Consider the following 23,172-nt stretch of genomic DNA (forward strand, 5'->3'; position numbering starts at 1 on the left):
TCTCTCAGAAGTCAAGATGGGCAGAGGATCACCAATTCCCCTAATGCTGCGGCGAAAAATAGTGGAGCAAGATCAGAAAGGAGTTTCTCAGAGAAAAATTGCAAAGAGTTTGAAGTTATCATCATCTACAGTGCATAATATCATCCAAAGATTCAGAGAATCTGGAACAATCTCTGTGCCTAAGGGTCAAGGCCGGAAAAACCATACTGGATGCCCGTGATCTTCGGGCCCTTAGACGGCACTGCATCACATACAGGAATGCTACTGTAATGGAAATCACAACATGGGCTCAGGAATACTTCCAGAAAACATTGTCGGTGAACACAATCCACCATGCCCTTTGCCGTTGCCGGCTAAAACTCTATAGGTCAAAAAAGAAGCCATATCTAAACATGATCCAGAAGCGCAGGTGTTTTCTCTGGGCCAAGGCTCATTTAAAATGGACTGTGGCAAAGTGGAAAACTGTTCTGTGGTCAGACGAATCAAAATTTGAAGTTCTTTTTGGAAAACTGGGACGTCATGTCATCTGGACTAAAGAGGACAAGGGCAACCCAAGTTGTTATCACCACTCCGTTCAGAAGCCTGCATCTCTGATGGTATGGGGTTGCATGAGTGCATGTGGCATGGGCAGCTTACACATCTGGAAAGGCACCATCAATGCTGAAAGGTATATCCAAGTTCTAGAACAACATATGCTCCCATCCAGATGTCATCTCTTTCAGGGAAGACCTTGCATTTTCCAACATGACAATGCCAGGCCACATACTGCATCAATTACAACATCATGGCTGCGTCGAAGAAGGATCCGGGTACTGAAATGGCCAGCCTGCAGTCCAGATCTTTAACCCATAGAAAACATTTGGCGCATCATAAAGAGGAAGATGCGACAAAGAAGACCTAAGACCACTGAGCAACTAGAAGCCTGTATTAGACAAGAATGGGACAGCATTCTATTCCTATTCCTATTCCTAAACTTGAGCAACTTGTCTCCTCAGTCCCCAGAAGTTTGCAGACTGTTATAAAAAGAAGAGGGGATGTCGCACAGTGGTAAACATGGCCTTGTCCCAACTTTTTTGAGATGTGCTGATGCCATGAAATTTAAAATCAACTTATTTTTCCCTTAAAATTATACATTTTCTCAGTTTAAACATTTGATATGTCATCTGTTTTGTATTCTGAATAAAATATAGAAATTTGAAACTTCCACATCATTGCATTCTGTTTTTATTCACAATTTGTACAGTGTACCAACTTTTTTGGATTCGAGTTTGTACATATATATGTATTTATGTGGGTGGGTGTGTGTGTGTGTGTGTGTGTGTGTGTGTGGTGTATATATATATATATATATATATATACACACACACACACACACACACACACACACACACACACACACACACACACATATATATATATATACACATATACAGTGGGTAAAATAAGTATTGAACAAGTCACCATTTTTCTCAGTAAATATATTTCTAAAGATGCTGTTGACATTAAATATTCACCAGATGTCGGTAACAACCCAATTAATCCATACATACAAAGAAAACAAAACAAATAGGTTCAGAAATTAAGCTACAGTTTGTGTAATAAAATGGAATGACACAGGGAAAAAGTGTTAGACACATGAAGAAAGGGAGGTGCAAAAAAGGCATGGAAAGCCAAGACACCAGCAGAAATCTATCAGTAATTAGAAAGCAATCCTGGCCCTTTTCAGTGGAAATTAATATTAGTTGGTTCAGTCCCAACTGATGGCCTATAAAAAGGTTTCTCATTACCAAGGTGTCACACAAGAAACATCTCATGATGGGTAAAATCAAAGAGCTCTCTGAAGACCTTCGCAACCTTATTGTTGCAAAACATACTGATGGTATTGGTTACAAGAAGGAATTCTAAACTTCTGAATGTTCCAGTGAGCACTGTTGGGGCCATAATCTGGAAAGAACATCATTTCACCATAAACTGGCCACGACCAGGTACTCCTCGCAAGATTTCTGACAGAGGAGTAAAAAGAATTATAAGAAGAGTTGTTCAACAGCTAAGGACCACTTGTGGAGAGACCTGGAATTAATAGGTACAAGTAATGCACTCAACCACCGTGGCCTGTATGCACACTCACCACACAAGACTCCTTTGCTGAAGAAAAAGCATGTTGAAGCTCATTTAAAGTTTGCTGCACAACATTTAGACAAGACTGTAAAATACTGGGGAAATATAGTCTGGTCAGATGAGACCAAATTTGAACTCTTTGAACGCCATAATACGCATCATGTTTGGAGGTCAAGTGGCATATCACCTCAAAAACACCATACCAACAGTGAAGTATGGAGGTGGGAACATCATGGCGTGGGGGTGTTTTTCAGAATATGGTACTGGCAAACTACATATAATTGACATTCTTGATAAAAATCAGTTGCCATCTACCAGGATGATGAAGATGAAACAAGGGTGGACATTTCAGCAAGACTGATCCCAAACACACAGCCAAGGAAACTCAATTGGTTTCAGAGAAAGAAAAATAAAGCTGCTATCATGGCCCAGCCAATCATCTGACTTGAAATCAATAGAAAATCTATGGAAAAAAAATATATATATATGGAAAGAACTAAATATCATACATAGTTCATAGAAGAGGCCCGCAGAACCTTAAAGATTTGAAGACTGTTTGTGTGGAAGAATGCTCTAAAATCACACCTGTTCAATGCATGCGACTAGTCTCTCCATTCAGTAGGGGTGACATGTTCGATACTTATTTTACCCGCTGTTTATACACACACACACACACACACATATACACATATATATATATATATATATGTATATATATATATTACAAAAAGTTTATCTCTGCATCAATAATTAATTATTTATGAAAAAAAATGCAATTAAAATATTTTAACTCAGTTAACGCACTGGCCTGAATGAACTTTAAAGGTATAGTTCACCCCCCAAAAAATTTATTGTCATCATTTACTCAAACCTAAATTACTTGGTTTCTTTTGTGGAACATAAAAGTAGGTTTATTGAAGACGGTTGGTAACAAAGCTGTTTTGGCTACTAATGACTTCCATTGCAATGTTTCTTAAATTATATTCTTTTATGTTCCATAGTTTATGTTAGGCCGTTGTAGCCTAAACGTTTATGTGTAATAAATGTTATGTTTAATTAAACAAAATACTTCTTTCTAAAGCTACTATTTGTAATGTCTACTTAATACTTTCTCATTTAACACAAAAATAGCATTAAATAATCTTTTTTCACAGCCAAATATAATTTGCAGTTAATTAGATTAATTTACATACCATGTAATTAATTCAATTTAAAATTTTAATCGAATGACAGCCCTTATATATATATATATATATACACACACACACACACACACACACACACACACACACACACACACACACACACACACACACATTGTTTACGTCCACTTTTGGATACAAGCGTAACAGCATATACACATGTGAACATTGAAGCAGGTGGATGTTCACCATTTTTCTTGTTTAATGCTCTCATTCAGCCTGCATCAGCGTGACGCTGGGCACAAACTCGTAAATCTGGAGCCGAATGTGAGATACGTGGACACAATCGCTTGGATTTCTCTGTATTCTTTAGGAAGAAATAAATCACGCTTGGCACAGCCGAATGCACTCAGCCAGAAACAGTTCCAGAACGATCATCAAGCCACTGTCAGAGACCCAGAACACCCACCCTATCATTGCCACAAAGAATTACAGTGTAGGAGTCAGTGCACCTCCAGGACATTACAATTGTGAGGGTAACCCACATAGACCAACTGTTTTGTACTTCTTAGCTTGCACTACCTGACAGAATTTGGGACATGTTTGACTAAATTGAGGTTTCTTGTGGTCTTAAGAAAAGCTTATATTCATGCTTTTGCTAGTTTTGTGGACAAATGTAAATTCTGTCTATGTGTAAGATTTATATACATCTTAGAGTTTTTTTGTGATTTTTACAATATGAAATGATTATATTTGTGAGAGATGAAGTCGTATTGTGAGCTATAAAGTCACATTGTGTGAGATTCGAATCGAGTCACATTATGAAATAAAATTGTGATTGTGAGATATATATAGTCCAAATTAAGAGCGATAAAATTAATTTGGGGATTGTAAGATTTAAGTCGCAGTTGTGATATGTAAAGTACCAATTATGAGAAATAAAGTTACAATTGTTATAAATAAGTTTAAGATAATAAGATAACTCTCAATTATAGGATCTAAAGTCCTAATAGAAAAATGAGAGAAAAAAAGTGGGCTGTTAAAATTACCGTTTAAAAAGCATCCTAATTAAGGTAGTCCATGTTTTTGAATGGCAGTGTATGTGTTTACATAATATTCTTTATTCATGATCCAATCAATATCCTTGAATGGTTCTTACTCTAGACTGGGTTCCCAAAATATAATTTCTTTTCTCCGAAACATATGTACCGATGCGGTTACATGGCTTAAATAATCATACAGACAATAGCTACATGATATAGTGCAGAACACTCAATCATCTCAGGTTCATCCAAAGGTAATGGCGATCTGTCCCAGCGGTGAATGATACACGGGCTCTATGAGCATTTAGCATGCTCACGGTGACCAGGTGTTGCTAAGCAGAGATGATTAATGATATTAGCACACTGTGTGGAAACTTCAACACCTCATTTAATTTTCAGCACGCGCTGACAGATGCCCATTCATAATTGAATCAGTAATTACTTAAATGTGATTAAATCTGAGCGGGAAGGATTTTGGAGATCGGCTTTTGAATGGGGAACTTTTGGCATGTCAAGTGGCAATTTTGGACATGTCAGTTGCTAAGCAAGAGCGTGTCAGCTGGGGAAGACTTGTGCTTGATAATCGGGACTGTCAGGCGTAATCGTTGGCCGAATCAAAACACATTCATTTCTGTTTTGCACGGTTTAGCTGTCAGGCCTGACAGCTTATGTATTCAGTCGTGAAGTGTACCAAATGAAGTGTTATGTTTAATCAGAGAGTGTTTCAGAGTTTACAGTACATGTGCATTCTGCTAACGCTGAGTTTTGTAATTGTAGGCGGACTCCTCATGAATATTTTATGTACAATTAAAATGTCTGTGTCAGGCTAACATGGTCTGTGCTTTGTCAACACGGGTGTTATCTTGCTGAGCAAAACTTGTTGTGTGGTTGCCATCATATTAATTATTTGATGTTTATATATTGCCTAGGGAATCAAAACATCAAAGATGCATTAATTTTGACTTGTCGTGCTTGTAAGACTTAACTGAAATCTTTAAGACTGGGTTCCAGTGGTTAAGTAAAACCTGGAAATTTCCAGGGAGAAAGATTTTTTTTTTTTTTAAGTAGCATTTTTATAGCAAATAAACAATGTGTTTATTTTTTTTTCTTTAACAAATGAACACTTTCATTCAGCAAGAGTACATTAAATTAATTAAAAGAAGCATTTATGACAGTAAAGACATTTAAATTGTCACAAAAGATTTATATTTCAAATAAATGCAGTTCTTTTAACTTCCTGTTATTTAAAGAATCCTGGTCTTTGTAAAATTGTTTTTCACAATATTTTTCACAATAGTTTTCACAAAAATATAAAGCTGCATAACTGTTTTCAACACTGATAATAATACAAATGTTTCTTGAGCACCAAATCAGCATATTATAATGATTTCTGAAGGATCATGTGACTCTGAAAACTGGATTTGGCATTACAGTAAAAAAATATATCATTAAAATATATATAAAAAAAATCAAATCCAGCCTTTGTGGAGCATCAGTCTTACCAACCCCAAACTTGTGAATGCTATTTGTTTTGTTGTTGTTTGGTATGTTTAGCTGTAAAGTAGAATTTAGAATTTTATTGTTATTGTTACTATTATTATTATTATTATTATTATTTAGTGTATTCTCTTTAAAATGACTTAAAAATAAGTACAGTGTGGGAACAAGTATGTTATTTATTGACAGCCATTCAAAGTATAGCTATACATTCAGATTATTATTATTTTTTATTTTTAGTTCAAATTTTTCGAAAAATGTTAAATGCAAGTAATTAAAACAATAACCCAATAATCAGAATGCACATATATTTTTATATATAATAGTAGTGTTTTGGAGAGTCTTAAAATCTTTAACATGCCCATATATTTTTCCCTGTTACCTGTATGCGGGAAAACTCTTGTGCAATGACAGCAAAATTAAAATCAGATACTTTCAGGACAGAATGTGCAAGCTAAGGAGATGAATGGAAATTTGGAAAACTCTCTCCATTTATTATAGACCTTCTTGGTTGGTGTTGATGAGCTCTGACTATCTGAATCTATTCAAAATCATACTTTTTGCTATGTACTTAATAATAGCTGACACTTCAATTAAGAATTAAGTCGAAAATGCAATATTGACATATCCACTGTTAGCTTTGCTTGAATTTGAAGCTTTAGATATCTGCTGTCAGAGAATTTGCATATTGTCAGAGCGTTGATTTCATCAGTAGCATAGCTGTAAATGCAATCAGACGTGTGTATTTGTACACAAACTAGCTACAGAGGGAATGTGAAGACAGGGCTAAATGAGAGTAAAAAAAAAAAAAAAAAAAGACGGAGATTGATGGCTAGTGAAATGTAAAAAAAAAAAAAAAAACTGCACGGCTGGAATCCATGAAATGGTGTTTCCACATGTAATCTCTGCTTGAGCCTCCTTGATTTCCACCAGCAGATGAAAACCACCCATTCACTGGTTAACCCTTGACCTCCCACTGCTGGTCAGGTATATGTTTGTGTTTGTGTTTGTGCGTGTTCAGAGTAGCATACTACCATTCTGCAATATGTACTGTATACTGTGCATTGTGTGCAAATGTTTGGGTTGCTTGGAATATATATTACATTTGGAGTGTATAGAGGAATATAGATGAGTAAAACCCCCTTGTGAATTTTTTTTTTTTACTTAGACAATATTAGACATCGTTGGTTTAAAGGTGCTCAACATTTTTTGCTTGCATTATGTTGCACCGGTAGTTGTCATGGATATCAACACCTAGTGGTGTTAATGCATCATCATGCAAAACCAAACTTTCAGTTATAGATTCCATTATAGAAATGCACGATTTGTTATTCGCAATCATGATTAATTGTCAAATGTCTAATAACATAAAATTAACTTATGCATGTAGAATAAAGCAGCTTTTACATACTTCATATTTAACATATCATATAACATATCATATATATATATTTTTATTTTTGTAAATCCTTTTTAATCAAATCGAATTATTAAGCGCACCTTCAGCATGGTGAAATAAGCTCTTAAAAATAATGCATCCAAAAGGGGTTTTTCGCAGCTGTACGACTGATGAACCATTTTGGTTCCCCAATGAACCTTTCAGTGGTCAGTTCTTAAAAGCACCATTTTTGAAGTACATTTTAAAAATGTGAAATGGAAAGGTTCCATGGATGTTAAAGGTTCTTTATGGAACCATCAATGCCAATAAAGAACCTTTTTTTAAGAGTGTAAAGGAACATTTTTTGGGTTTCACAAGAAAACTTTCAGTGACCAGTTCTCAAAAGTACAATATTTCTTAGTGTAAAGAACATTTTAATAAACTAACCTTAATCTAATCTAATCCCCCCCCCCCACTATATGATCCTTCTGTCAAATGGAAAGGTTCCATGGGTGTTAAATGTTCTTCTACTTGGTGTAGAACAACCAAGTATGGATTCCACAAATAACCTTTTTTATCTTAGTGTAAAGAATATTTGAATAATCTAACGAACATTTTTTTCCCACTTTAAGAACCTTTTGTCCAATGGAAATTTTCCATGGATGTTAAAGGTTCTTTATGGAACCATCAAAGCCAATAAGGAACCTTTATTTTTAAGAGTGTAGAAGAACCATTTTTGGGTTCCACAAGTAGCCTTTCAGTGAACAGTTCTGAAAAGTACAATCTTTCTTAGTGTAAAGAACATTTTAATGATCTTAATAACCTTTTTTTCCACTATAAGAAAATTTTGTCCAATGGAAAGGTTCCATGGATGTTAAATGTTCTTCATGGAACCATCAATGCCAATAAGGAACCTTTATTTTTAAGAGTGCAGAAGAACCATTTTTGGGTTCCACAAGAAGCCTTTCAGTGAACAGTTATCAAAAGTACCATATTTCTTGGTGTAAAGAACATTTTAATTTAAAGATCCTTTATACTACTGTATAAGAACCTTTTGTCCAGTGGGAATGTTCCATTGATGTTAAAGGTTCTTTATGGAACTTTGGATGCCAATAAAGAACCCTTATTTTTAAGAGTGTGCTGTTTTTTTTTAATAGCATGTATGCAGAATGTATTTACCATGCCACAAGCAGTACATCAGCTGTCATTTCTGCACGTTGCCCTTGTGTGTTACGCCATGATGGTTTACTCGTCATGCTGTGAAGGACTTCAGGATGACATGCTCCTAATTGCGATTGTGCAACCGCTGCTATTCATAGCTGAGTTTTGCTGAATTTAAAGTGATGTCATGTTTCAAGGCCAGGGAAACAGGATTGTATCAGATTCGCAGGGAAAAAAATAGACATGTTTGAGGAAGCTTTATTTTGGGAACTTTATTTTATTCTGTCCTCCTGTACCTAATCGTCCTTTTTTATCTCCAGCAAGATTTCCGCGAGAGAGTGTAAGCGTGATGTCCCAGCGCTGGCGCCTCAGGAGGGGAGGAAAATCTCAGCATCAGCAGTCATGAAAACAACTGTTTGCTGTTTTCCCTCTGATATTTTCCATGCTGTCGCCATTTAATATTCCGTCCCATTTCTGCTCAATGTTCTCCGTGAACTTCTGGCAAACCTCCTTGACCCCTTTCCAGACCGGCATCTAGGCCAGGCAGCCTTGTTCTTGCCCAGGGGACATCTGTCTAAGACTTTCTATTATGGGAAAATTAAAGGGATAGTGAGCTCTCCTGGATAATGCCTGAATGATATGCATGAATTTGCGCTGCGTAATAAAAAAATATGATGCGGCCCTGTTACATTACCTGTCCTTTTCGGAGCAACTTTTACTGTTTATGTAGCAGTTTTATGGTTTCATGTTTCAAAGTTATCAGCATTCACCTCATGTAGGTAATGAGGTTTTTGCTCTTGCAAATGTTTTTTTTTTTCCCCTTCACTAACTGCTGATCTCTGCTTTATAGCTGAATTACAATAGTAAACAACAGAATGAATGTTCAGAGATCAAGAAAACGAAGAATCATCGGAGAGATAATAGGCATTGTCATCGTACAAATCTATATCTGCTTCTTGCCCTCCTCGTGCACTCAGGGCCATCTGCAGATGCCAAAATTTGGACGTTTACCAGTTGGAAACAAGATTAGGGGGCCGGGCCAATGTAGATTAGTCCTGGGAGAGTGGTGTGTACTGAGGGCCTGAAAAATGAGGAATGCTGGAAAGGGTTTGGGGGTAGTAAGTGTGTGTTTGAGTCTTATCTGATCAGGCTCTTATGAGAAATCTCATATCGGTCTGATGTGTCAATAAAACATAATAGAGAGCCCTGGTCTGATTTAGGTGACAGGCCTGGATGTGACGGCTTTTACTGGAGGCTTTCTGAGGAGATGATTTCTTGTTCCTGATCTCTGGAGAGACTGTAAATAACATGTTCACGTGGATATGGCATATGATTACTACTGTTTAGAAGGGAGATGATTTTTTTGTCTGTAAATATCACTTAAAGGGATAAAAATGTAAAATTTTAACGACTCTCATGCGTTTGACTTCAGTATTGTTTTTCTTCTTCTGTGAAGGAAATGTTTTAGTCTTGGAATTACTTGGTTTATGCAACAAAAGACGCATGAGAACTGATACTGTATCTTTTGACTTTTTTTAATTTAACACAAATGTGAGAGATATATATTTTTTTTTTTAAGTAATAAATGAACATAATTAGTAAAACTAAATTTCACATTTTAATTAGTATTTTTTTTTAGTTATTAAAGGTTCTTTATTATAATTTTTTTAAATTAATAATTTATGCATCATTTAGTATATTTAAATGCAGCCCCTAACAAGAAAAAATATAATACAAGGGTTATTTTATTATTATTTTTTTTTTCAATGCTTTTCATTAATTGTTTTGCATTCCTCCAAGAAATTCCACGAAACCTTTACTATCCTTCTTCTGTAAAGCACTAAAGGACATTTTTGGTCTTGGAGAGTCTTTGCTTTGTTTGCAAAAGGATTTATGAGAGAGAAAAAATTTTTCTATAAATAAACATAATTACTTATATTTATTTAAAAAATAACAACTAATTTAAATTCATATTTATTAACAATTAATTTTTTTATTATATTTAAATGGAGCTCCTAATGAGACATGGTGATTTTAATGAGAGGAAAGATTTTCTAGTCCCTTTGCTAATGTTTTGCTTTAAATAAGCATAATTAGTAGCCTAAAGATTTAAATTTATTTAATGTATAATTTTATTTAATTCATTATTCATTCATAATTTAGCATATTTATACAGAGCCCTTAAAGAGAGATGAAGATAGAAAAAATATATATAACATGGGTGGAAAAATATATATTTAAATTAAGTTCTCTCACAGATATTTTGCGTTCCCCTAAGAAACTTTGCATTTGCAAAAAAACGGTACTGCAAACAAGGGCAACATTTTGTCGCAACTAAAATTCAAATCTAGTGGGTGTGGCCAGTTTAAATTCCAACTCATTAAATGAACGGGAATCCATTCTTAAATTCAGAATTATACCTGATTCTACTGACCACACATTTTAACCGTGGTCAAATTTCTATAATGCACAACCTTGAGTGGCTAATATAGTGTTCCTGTAGCTCAGAGAGTAGATCACTGTGCTAGCAACATCAAGGTCATGGGTTTGAATCCCAGGGAATGCTTGAACTGATCAAATGTAAAGTTTAACTGCAATAGTGCAGGTCACTTCAGCTAAAAGTCTTATGTCACTACTCCAAAAAAATGTTTTCGAGTTTTGAATTGCATATACTCTCCGTATTATTGAAGAAAAGTGTTCAGACAGTTTTGTTCTGGTGATGCTGTAGACAGGATATAAGTGCAGAACATCAACACTGCTGTAAAAACAAATATTGGTTTAATTTACACCACCTGCAGATCGGTCTCCTGTGAAGGGATGGAACATGATGTGAATATGAATGTGCCGTATGATGATTGCGTTCTCTCTCTCTCTATTTCTCTTTTGTTGTGTTGTCAGTGACTGATCCAAAATGCAGAGTACACCTCAGAGAAATGTTTATCGCACCAGGAACCTTTCAGAAACATCAGAAAATGACATTTCAAAAGTGTTGCTGTCTGCTTGTAAAGCTGTGAATAATTGTGCTTTGGCGGTTTCATTCCTCACCATCCAAAAACTGTATGCAGTTATGGATGTTATTGGTGTAGTGGGCTGCATTTTTTGCATATTTTTCTTGCTTGTTTGAGTTATAAAAAAGATTGATGCACCTGCTATGAAAAATACAATAACTTTCAGCTTTCAGAACTTACTTAATCCAGAATGAGTATTTATTGAATTTCTTGATTTGATTTTAACTGAAAAACTAGGTGGTTTAATTATGTCATACATGACTAAGTAAGTAAAAATAAGTCATTAAGAAAAAGGGCTGGCTTAAATTTATTTCAGAAAGTAATAAGCAATTTATTTGGGAAATAAATTACAGTTTTAATGTAGTATGTGAAGCAGTAGGATTTATTTTAAGGTTAGTGTTTTTAATTTTATGTAGCACATCCTGAAAATGAGACACTTTATTCTTTTTATGTATGTATGTCCAAGAAGGAATTTAGTCTAGTCATTTAATTTGAATTAAAATTGAAATTATAATTTCATATATATTTTTTTTCATAATATTTTCCCATTAAAATATTGTTTGTAATATTTTAGTAAATAATTTAAGGAAATAATATTTACTGAAATATTATTGTATATTACTTGTATATGTATGTATATATAAACAATAATTTAATCTTTGAACACTAGTAATGTTCTAATAAATTCTGTTTTAATTAAACTCTTTATTCGATCATTAAATTTCCATTTGTCATTGACCAATCTAACTATAAATATATGATTTAAGTACATTTACTTGTATTCTCTTTATATGGCATATTAATAATAGTATGAATAGTATGGTAGTGTGTAGTTATGAATGAGCTAGTGGATTTTAATCCAATTTTGTGTTAGCAAACAGATCAGATAATAAACAAGAATGTAAAGAAATCACAGTTGTTTGAAATGCAGTGTCAAACTGAGTGCATTGCATTGTGGGATATAGTATTTCACAGTGTGCTCTGGTTGTAAACTGTATACCTTTGCAAATGTCATCCAGGAATTGCATGCATGTAGAAAGTGTGCATATTGTACACAGTATGCGTACCGTAAAAAATAATATGAGTAATATCATACTATGCCATTCCAAACATACCTATAGTGTTTCTTTCCACTCAGAGATGTATGAGTTACATCTTAACCATGACCACCCCTGTAAATTAGTTAACCCTCATGCAGTGTGTAGGAAGACAGCGCTGATTATGGCTGCTGCAGTGTTGTGGTGTGTGTAAGTGTTTATGAGAAGCACATCACCTTAATAGCATTCTGCAATTCTATGATGATATATTTTGCTATTAAACATGGGTAATGGGATGTGTTAGGGGTCTTTTAGAGCCCCAGGGGCCTCAGAGATGAGCTTTGGAGCCTTGCGAATTGAAATACGCGCGCACTTTTCCAAACTAATTTACACAATTACATTAAATGTGACTGCAAAATAGATTCTGAGCAAGCATTTGTCATTAAATAAGCGTAATCATATTCACACACATTGTCATTCTCTTTTACACACACACACACACACACACACACACACACACACACACATATAGAGCTGTTAAGTGTTTGACTGACGTTGGTGTTTGTTGCAGGTATGGAGACATGGTTCCAAACACCATCGCTGGAAAGATCTTCGGCTCTATCTGCTCTCTCAGTGGTGTGCTGGTTATCGCCCTTCCTGTACCCGTCATCGTGTCCAACTTCAGCCGAATCTACCATCAGAACCAGAGAGCGGACAAGATGCGAGCCCAGCAGGTACTACATAACCGCTTTATCTCAGTCTGGGTTTGTTCTGGATATTCTTTTGGTTTTAAGAACTAGTTCTTCCAAAAATAAGTCTTTGCAAAATAGGTTTTTCTATTACAAATATATGATAGAGGATGCTATGCCAAATCAAGAATAACGTGATTGGATGCTTTATTTGAACCTCTTAACTTCTTTTAATTTAGAGTTACATTTTAGGGTTAAAGGGTTAGTTCACCCAAAAATGAAACTTCTGTCATTAATTACTCACCCTCATGTCGTTCCAAACCTGTTAGACCTTTGTTCATCTTCAGTACACAAATTAAGATATTTTTGATGCATTCCGGGTGCTTTATGTTTTTTTATATTTTGCAAGGATTCTTACACGATCAAGGCTTAGAAACATAGCTAGGAGATTGTTAAAATAATCCATGAGACATCATTGGTTCAGCCATAATTTTATGACGCTACGAGAATACTTCTTGTGTGCAAAGAAAACAAAAATAACAACTTAATTACACAATTTGTCTCCTCCGCATCACCCTATAGTGCCCTTTTGGAGAGTATCACATACGTAAACAATGTATGCAACATATGAAGATCACGGCGTAAACAACGGTGCTGCTGACACAAAACAGCATACGTTGTATATGTATGTGATACTCTCCAAAATGGCGCTACAGGGTGACACGGAGGAGACTAATTTTTAATTAAGACTATTTACGTTTTTTTTTTTTTTTTTTTTTTTTTCGCACAAAAAGTATTCTCACTACGGTTGAACCACTGATGTCACATGGATTATTTTAATGATTTTCTTGCTACATTTCTGAGCCTTGATCATGTAAGGACCCTTGCTGTCTATGGGAGGGTCAGAGAGCTCTCGGAATATCTTAATTTGTGTTCTGAAGATGAACAAAGGTCTTACAGGTTTGGAACGATATGAGGGTGAGTAATTAATGACAGAATGTTCAGTTTTGGGTGAACTATCCCTTTAAAACACATTGTAAACTGTTTTTGTCCAAGGAAGATTTTAGTAATTTAGTTTAGACATTTAATTTTTCAGTCATTTAAAAGGGGTTGGCTCTTTATTTATAAAATATTTTCATAATATTTTCACACATTATTTCATTTGCATTTATACTATATATATTACAAAAAGGAAAAAAAAATGCATATTTGCAAAAGTTTTGAGTTTTACTAGTTACTGGGAGAGTTCACCCCAAAATAAAAATTCTGTTATAATTTACTCATCCTCAAGTTTTTCCAGACCTGTATTAGTTTCATTCTTCTATTGAAATAAAATAAGTTATTTTGAAGAGTGTTGGTAACCATAAAGTTAACGGTAGCCATTGACTATTTTACTGTGGAAGTCAATGGCTACCGTCAACTTTTTGGTTACCAACATTCTTCAGAATATCTTCTTTTGTGCTTGAAAGAAAACATAAACTCATACAAGTTTGGAACAACTTGGGGATGAGTAAATTATACCAGAATTTTCATTTTGGGGTGAACTATCTCTTTAAGTGTCCCTTCGCTCTGCTGTCATCCTAAAATAGCATTAAACAAACCATGACGTAACTAAACAGTCTTACTGGAATCATTGCTACTCTGAGTCGCTGCAGTTGTGTGTGAAGCAAGTGCTGACACAATCAATTCAGATAAATTCTGTTTTGTTTTACAGAAAGTCCGACTTGCCAGGATACGCTTGGCCAAGAAGGGAACCACCAATGCCTTCCTACAATACAAAGAAGAAGGAGGATTTCAGGTGAGATTTTTTCATGAGTAGTCTAAAAGCAATGTGACCATGTACTCGCCCCCATGTTACTCCTTCAGGTATGACTGCCTTGCTTCAAAATAAAAGAGGAAATTTTGAGGACAGCAGTGATCAGGAGCTGTCATGAATGCAATAAAAAATAGTCTGTGCTACCTGTGGCTTTGAGAACACACTAAAAATGAAGTCATTTTAACTTCTCAAATTTCTTTTGTGTGTATGCAGACTTCATGCACACTATCATTCAAAAGCTTGGGTCGGTAAGTTTTTAATGCTTCTGAAAGTCTCTAATTCTTGCACAAATGCTCTCTTATGCTGCATTTATTTGATCAAAAATACAGTAAAATGGCAGCAATATTGTAAAATGTTATGATTTAAAATAACTCTTTTCTATTTGGATATATTTTAAAATCTAATTTTGCACTAAAATAAAAAAAAAGTCTGTTATGCATCATTTACATCAAAGCAAGCTTGTAAAATAAACAGACAAAGTTTGAAGAAAGTTTAAGTCTGTTCTCAACACAAGGTTATCTTATAACTTTAGAAGACTTTAATTATAGCACAAATCATGTGGATTAATTTTATGATACTTTTTATGCTTCTAGTTAAAATTCTTCAGAGTGTCTCTTTTTATGTTCCTTGTAAGAAAGGAAGTCATACAAGTTTTTGTACAATATGAGGGTGAGTAAATGATGACAGAACTTTGCTTTTGCTGTGAACTATATTTTGAAATGATCTGAAGAACAATACAAAGTCTGTGTCAGTCTCCCCGGCTGCCTCACTGAGCACATCCAAGAAGAGCTAGTTAAGGATATGACTATGTTTGCCTGACATCAAATCATTAAAAGATACACAGAGTTTTTTAGCATAAAGGGAATCTTTCAGAACAAACATCAAACATCTGACTGTATGAGTCTATGAAGATACAGACAGTAATATTTGTGTGTATTCTGGGAAGTTGTATTGTTGAAAAAGAATCGTTAAGTGTTCTCTCAACTACAGTTAGTATTGTGTCTGCTTACATAGAGTGTAATAGATGCTGCAATGATTCTCCAGCAGAAATGTTTGATATTGGATCTTCCATAATAAGATGGTTTTCTGTTTAGAGGCTAACAGGAGCATCTCGCCTGACAGCAAATTCAAGATTGAAAAATCGCACAACAATTCATACATGTTACTGGCCAAGCTGTAATGTTCATACATACATTTTGCTCAATATACTCAAAGGGACAGTTCACCTGAAGATGATAATTTTGTCATTATTTAATCACCCTCATGTTGATCCAAACCTGTATGACTTTATAGACTTTACACCTCGTGCCTACAGCCGAATCACAGTCGTGCTGATATACAGCCATATCTATCTATCTATCTATCTATCTATCTATCTATCTATCTATCTATCTATCTATCTATCTATCTATCTATCTATCTATCTATCTATCTATCTATCTATCCTCTCTCTCTCTGTCTCTCTATCTCTATCTGTATATTATTATTATTATTTTATTTCTTATTTTCACCTTCATGTTGATTCAAACCTTTCTTTCTTTCTTTCTTTCTTTCTTTCTTTCTTTCTTTCTTTCTTTCTTTCTTTCTTTCTTTCTTTCTTTCTTTCTTTGTGAGCTCTGGTAAAAAGTAGCTTGGTTATGGATTATAAGTATTATGAATTGGTGAATGATACTGAATGTTTCTTTTCTTTATGGGGTGTTGGAAATATTTTGTATCAACCCACTGAAGAGGGAGGTTGTGAAATATTGTTATAAAAGAAGCTGTTTTAATTCATTTTAAATAATTTGATTTAAGTATGTATTTATGAAGTAATGGTTTGTGTTTAATAATGTATGTTTTTTTTTTGTTAATGGATTGTAATTAAAGAGAGGTTTTGCTTTCTTTCTTTCTTTCTTTCTTTCTTTCTTTCTTTCTTTCTTTCTGTGGAACACGAATGAAGATTTTGTGTGTGTTTTTTTGACCCAAAGTTCTTCAAAATATCTTTTTTGTTTATGTGTTCTGCAGAAAAAATACAGGTTTGGAGTAGTATTAGGGTAAATTAATTCTTATTACTGGACATAACTGGCCAAGTTTAAGTGTTTTTTTTTTTTTTTTTCTTGAATACATATATTTTCACAAATTCACCCGAAGTTGACAATTCTGACTTTCTGTGGAACACAAAAGAAGATATTTTGAAAAATGTTTTTTCATCCATACAATGAAAGTCAATGGGGACCAGTGTTGATGCATTCCAAATTTCCACTTTTGTTTTTTTGTTTTTTTTTTTTTTTTGTTTTGTTTTGTTTTTGTTTTGCTTTGCTTTGCTTTGTGTGTTCTACATAAAAATTCATATAGGTTTGGAGCGACAATACAACGAAAGTGAATGGGGTCCAATGTTGCTTACGCACCCAAATATCCCCAGATATTCCCCCACGTTACACAGAAAAACAAAGTCCTACGGATTTGGAAAAACATGAGGGTAAATTTATTTTCATTCTGTTTAAAAATTGCCAAAGCTCAGTCATAAAATATGAATCAAAATGTATTTGTCCATTAATACATTCCCAGCACAGAACTGCAACACAAATCTAATTCCTCAGATTTTAAAAGCATAAAACTATAAAAAGTTAAATACAACACATTAAATCACAGTGGAACTCAGCAACAAGAGAATCTCAGCTCCAGCATCAAAGTATTCATATTCACAGCATGACACGAACGGTCATTAAAGCATAACACACCAGCTCGTAAAAAGTACAGTATATTATTCGGCTGCCAGCATGCTGCTAAGCACAGAACAGATTTCTGAGATATTAACGATCATACGGTCTTTCAGATCTCATCAAACAGTGTTACAGTATGTGTAAAGGTCAGTCATTTGGCCTCTGAGAATGCATCAGTCCCACAAGTGCCTTGTAATAACAGCTTTTTCATATGGCCGCTGACATTCAGAGTCAGCTAAATGTGGTTTGAGGGCTGTGCCCGGGGTGTCGTGTCCTTGCTGTGAGGAAATAGCAATTAACAACAGGGAATGAAAGGCAGGTGATGCCGGACAGGTGGGATGCACGGCAGTAATTACAGAGATCCTTTAAGGCGAATCGGTTCACTTGACACTCATCTTGGTAATAATCCTTGGGCTGCTTTTTTTCAAGGGGTCAGGTTCAGGTTAGCACGGTTCGGTTAGCATCCTGCTGGTAGATGCCGTAACTACACCATCTGGAGACCTGTAAGAATTGGCAATCTAGGAAAATGTAGTTTTGACCTGGTTCTCCTTCCTGGGTCATGTTATGAGGCTCTTTAGGCTCTTTGAAGTTATTTATCACAGTATGATTCAGCAGTTTGAAAAGTATTTCAACTGGTTTTCTTTCTCCTTCCGGCATGTTGGTATGCTATGAGAAAATGAAAATTCTGTCATCATTTACCCACCCTCATGTCATTGAGAGAACTTCATGGCTTACTTTCTTCTGCTGAACACAAAGGAATTTATTTTGTTTGTTGTTTGTTGATGTTTGTTTTGGTTTTCTTTTATTTTTGGTCCATACAGTGAGCCAAAACTGTTGCCAACATTCTGCAAAATATCTTCTTTTGTGTTCATGTATGCATTTATTTTCTTCTGCCCCGCCCCCCCACCAACATTCTTCAGCATATCTTATTTTGTGTTCCTGTATGCATTTCTTTTTTTTTCTGCTGAATACAAAAGATGATTTTTTGAAGGATGTTGATTATCAAAAAGTTTCAGTTCCTATTGACGTCCAAAGTATTTTCTTTCCATGCAATATGAGTCAGTGTAAACCAAAATTGTTTAGTTATAAACATTCTTTAAAATATCTTCTTTTGTGTTCCTGTAAAAAAAAAAAAGACAATATTTTGTAGAATTTTGGTTACCAAACAATTTTAGTTGACATAGTATATTACTATGTATACATAGTAGTCAAAAGTCAAAAAGTCAAGTCAAAAGGAACCACAAAAGTTCATTCTTCAAAATATCTTCTTTTGTGTTCCTGTATGCATTTCTATGCATTTCAGAACAAAAATCCTGATATTTTGAAGAATGTTGGTAACCAAATAATTATGGTTCTTATTCCATAGTATTTTACAAAGGAAGTCAATGGGAACTGGAACTGAAATCAACATTCTTCAAAATGTCTTATTTTATGTTCCACAAAAGAGAATACTTTCTTTCTTTTGTGGAACACCAGGTTTGGAATGACATGAGTGTGAGTAAATGATGGCAGAATTTTCATTTTGGGGTGAACTATCCCCTTAAAATTCTCAAATGGCATTTTCACCTCTATATTAAGTGATATTAAGTACAATGTTTATTTCAACAGAAACAATCTCTTGCCCATGAGGAAGCCCTGGTTATCATTATTCTGCAGTAATTGCCATCCCAGGGAAAACAAACCTGTTTAAATATCTGTGTCTCTCTGTGGTTTTATGTAATTATTGCACTCGTTGCAGTTCCTCTTGCTCCAGGGTGTGTTTACTGCGCTTGTCGTTGATCGTGTTGCTCTTGTAATACATTCTGAATATAGAGTCTGCTTCACAGTTAAGAGCGGAAAATGAAGATACACAGTGTAAATAACAATGTATGGATTTTCCCATTTGTTTAACATAAATTCAAAGGTACTTAAAGACTAAGAAAGAATAAAAGCAAACTTTATGATTAGCCTATGCTTTCTGAAGAAAATATGGGGACTGATCATGCCAGCATGATGTTGTGGGTGGTTGCTAAGGTGTTCTATTTTTTTATTTTTTGGTGGTGGTGGTGGTGGGGGGGGGGTTGCTAGTAACAACCTCTAATAAAACCAAATAAAACAAGTTTAACCTAAAAAGTACTATTTTACTTACTTAAAAGTTTAAAGGGATAGCGTATGACTTAATTTTTTTGAATGATTGTCCCATCTTCTTTTCCATAAAATGAAAGTGAATGTTGACAGATAACTAAGCTAGATAAATTGTTTTATGTTCTTCTGTTTCTTAAAAGCAGGATTTACAGCTTGCAGGATTTTTTGAAGTGTGTTGTGGTGTGTCGGTCTTGAAATCGTATCTGCCGCAGACTCGTGGCCTGTCAGTTTATCAGATCATAACTGCAGGGATTAAAGTGGAGCTCTATTCCATCAACACACCTTTTCCCACTGCTGAAATCCATCTTCACCACGCAGGAAAAGTAGCTGTATTCAAAGCGAGAGTGAGATTCAATTCGTGTCTTTACTAATGCGGCAGGTAGAGTTCTCCAGAATCTTCTCAGGTTGTGAAACCCACAATAATCCAATATTTACAATCCCCAAGTGAGGGCGTATTTTTTTTTCAGCTTGGATCTATAAACCCATTACTAACAGGCCTGCAGTGCTATTTATAAACCAGACGAAGGCTTTTTTCAACTCTTCAGCCTGTTCTGGCTTTGAATTTCGACTTAGGTCTTACTTTTGTCTCTGCACGATTTTATTCAGCACTCAAGAGTCTGTGCGAGTCTTGACCTTTGATAAAAGGTCACTAGGAAAAGTTTATGCAATCTATTTATAATTAACCTGTTATAAATAAGTTATAATTGCCTAAGTAAGTGGCACTACATTTAATAGTGTATTTCAATAATAATAATAATAATAATAATAATGTATTGACGAAAATGTTCAAAGGAATTTTAAATAAAATTATACATCAAAATAACTCGTCATGCAAAATACAGCATTTTATGTAGTTGTGGTTAAGATATTATTATTATTAACAAAAATGAATATAAAATTATTAATAAAATACATATATAATATATAATGATAACAACAACAATAATAATAGTTTAATTATTTTTAAGTAAATTATACTCGCCTTAGTAATCACCACTAAATATAATGTTGTATATTATTCTGTAATAATAATAATGATAATAATAAGTACAATTTATTATGATTATTATTAGTGAACAACCAAGCAATCACCCTGAAAATTCCAGCATTGTCATCATCATTAAAAGCATCTTTTTTAAAAGTTTGTGTTATGATTTACAAAAGCCAGTGACCTGCTAGATTTCTTGATCTTATCTAACCTTGGAGCTTTTAGAATCCTGCATTGTGATGCATAGGTGTTTTTTTTTTTTTTTTTTTTTTTTACACCAGTACAGTCTGCACAGAATGCTAATCACAGGTAGTTCTGTCATCCAGTGGCTGTATATCTTGTCTCCACTGAGAAAATTGTGTCGTTAATGTGACGTCCCTATCAGCGCTTTTTTAACAATGGAATTGTCAGTGATTGATGGTTTAATACCCTCTGAGGTTCCTCCACAGGGAGGCAAATCTCTTCTCCTGATGGAGTGTTCGGGAAGAGAGTATTGCTGCCTGTGGATTTGACTGAAATGTATTTATTTGGGATTTATTGCTGGTGTACCTGCGATTGTGTGGCAAGGAAATTCACTTTGGGTTCCTCGGTCAAACAGGAAACAGATTAAGACAAATTGAGATTCTTTAATTTTCTCATTTCGCGCCGCACCGAAGGACGTATCGCATTGTTGCGAGTCAAGATAACGTAGTGGATCCTTTATTGAAACAGCTCTCTAGAATTTGTTTGCTCACACACTTGCGCTTTGGGAAGTTTTTAAATGTAGTTCCCGTGTTGAATTAGATGGGATTGAAATGCTTTGTATTATGTTCCTGGTTGTATCAGTTCTGGTGGGCCACAAACGGATTGCTGAGAACAGGAATTGCTTTGTGCTCCCACACTCACGTCCTACAGTACGTGAAAAAACTTTCTCGAATGTTTTCGCCGGTGTAGCTGCGTCATGCCATTCTACTTGGGACTTTTAGTTTAGCAAAAACAAACCTAATTGTGCTTAGGTCCAGATATTGGTGATCTTATCTGCCCCGACTCCATCAGTCATCCTTGGTTTCAGCTGACGGGGCATTTCCTGCGTGGCGGACAGAGCCGTCCTTGCTCTTTCCTGGGTGTCAGAGCCACTCCGAACGGCCCGTCCTCTGTTTTCTCGATAAGATCGGCTGCATTAAAGGCCTCCGATGGGCTGCATCTATAGATGGCGATAAACCACCTTGCCTTGAGCTACAAAGAGCTCAGGGGCCAGATGGTATCAGGAGGCATAAAAGGGAGATGCTGGGAATGATGTTTTCTTGAGAGACTTGTTCTTCAGGACACAACATCCTCGCGTGTGATCGTTTTACAAACAGAGGTTATAGAGGTTACCGGATACGTGCGCGTGGCATCAGGGACAGCGGTCTGTCTCGAGAGGTAGATGAGTGGTGAAGCAAGGTCAGATCAAAGGTGACGTGAAGGCAATGATGCTTTTAACCCTCAGTGAGCCAGTGCCATATTCAAAGCAGTTAAATAATGTGTTTTTCCAGTAATTATGGGATAAAAGTGCACAGAACAGCAGCTCACATTCTGAAATGTATCATAGCAACAAGTTTGGCAGTAACAGAAATTGCAGAAATTAAATCTCCCAGCATGCCAAAGTCACACAACATGGTCACTGCCTACTCACTACATTGCTGACTGTTTTGGATCATATTTAGCAGTCTTTCATGTACATATTTGGTCAGTATTATTATTTTTTTTTTACTGTAGTTATATAAAAATGGCAACTTTTTTTCCTCAATGATATTGTGTGGTTGTTTCACATCTACTTAAAAAAAAAAAAAAAAAACAAAAACAATATTGTTGGGGTGGTGTTATGTCTGTATTTCAAATTGCCATTTTACAGATAAAAAGACACTTAGTAAATACACTTAGAATATTACTAAATGTTCTTTTGAACTTATATTAAAATCCATATTTAAATAGAATACAATAAAACTATAATTTAAAATATATATGAAGTACAGGATTAATATTAATACAAATGATCATCATAATGCATTAATATTATTATGTGCCAGTTGCTATGGTAAGTATAACTGATTAATAATAATTCTACATTATTTTAACTTTTTATGTTAATTCTTATTATACTGTACTTGCCTTAGTATGTAAATAAATAAAATAGTGTATTTCTCTCTCTCTCTCTCTCTCTCTCTATATATATATATATATATATATATATATATATAAACATATTTAACATTTATATTTATACAGAATTTGTTGTTGTTGTTATTTTTGTTGCTATTATAGAAAATAAAGTATTATATTTTATTTATTTTAATTATTTGGATAAAAATAGACCACACTTGGAGTTGTGACTAATTCCCATAAGTGTTTATAATAACAATAACAAGAGTTCATAATAATAATAAGGCCGAATTTTAACCAAAAGGTTGAATTTTGCTCTGAGGACAATATTGTTTGTGGAATTAATCA

General features: G+C 34.7%; 1 protein-coding gene across 2 annotated transcripts in view; it reads left to right on the forward strand.

Annotated features, from left to right (window-relative positions):
• LOC109101196 (potassium voltage-gated channel subfamily D member 1-like) overlaps positions 1-23,172 on the forward strand; it is a 61,993-nt gene that overhangs the window by 34,849 nt on the left and 3,972 nt on the right. For both annotated transcript variants that reach the window (XM_042729361.1, XM_042729362.1), the window contains exons 3-4: positions 12,956-13,118; positions 14,788-14,871. In XM_042729361.1, the coding sequence (XP_042585295.1) occupies positions 12,956-13,118; positions 14,788-14,871 (247 nt within the window). The remainder of the gene's footprint in view (positions 1-12,955; positions 13,119-14,787; positions 14,872-23,172) is intronic.

The sequence above is a fragment of the Cyprinus carpio genome, chromosome B8 (genome assembly GCF_018340385.1).
Source record: "Cyprinus carpio isolate SPL01 chromosome B8, ASM1834038v1, whole genome shotgun sequence".
NCBI lineage: Eukaryota > Metazoa > Chordata > Actinopteri > Cypriniformes > Cyprinidae > Cyprinus > Cyprinus carpio.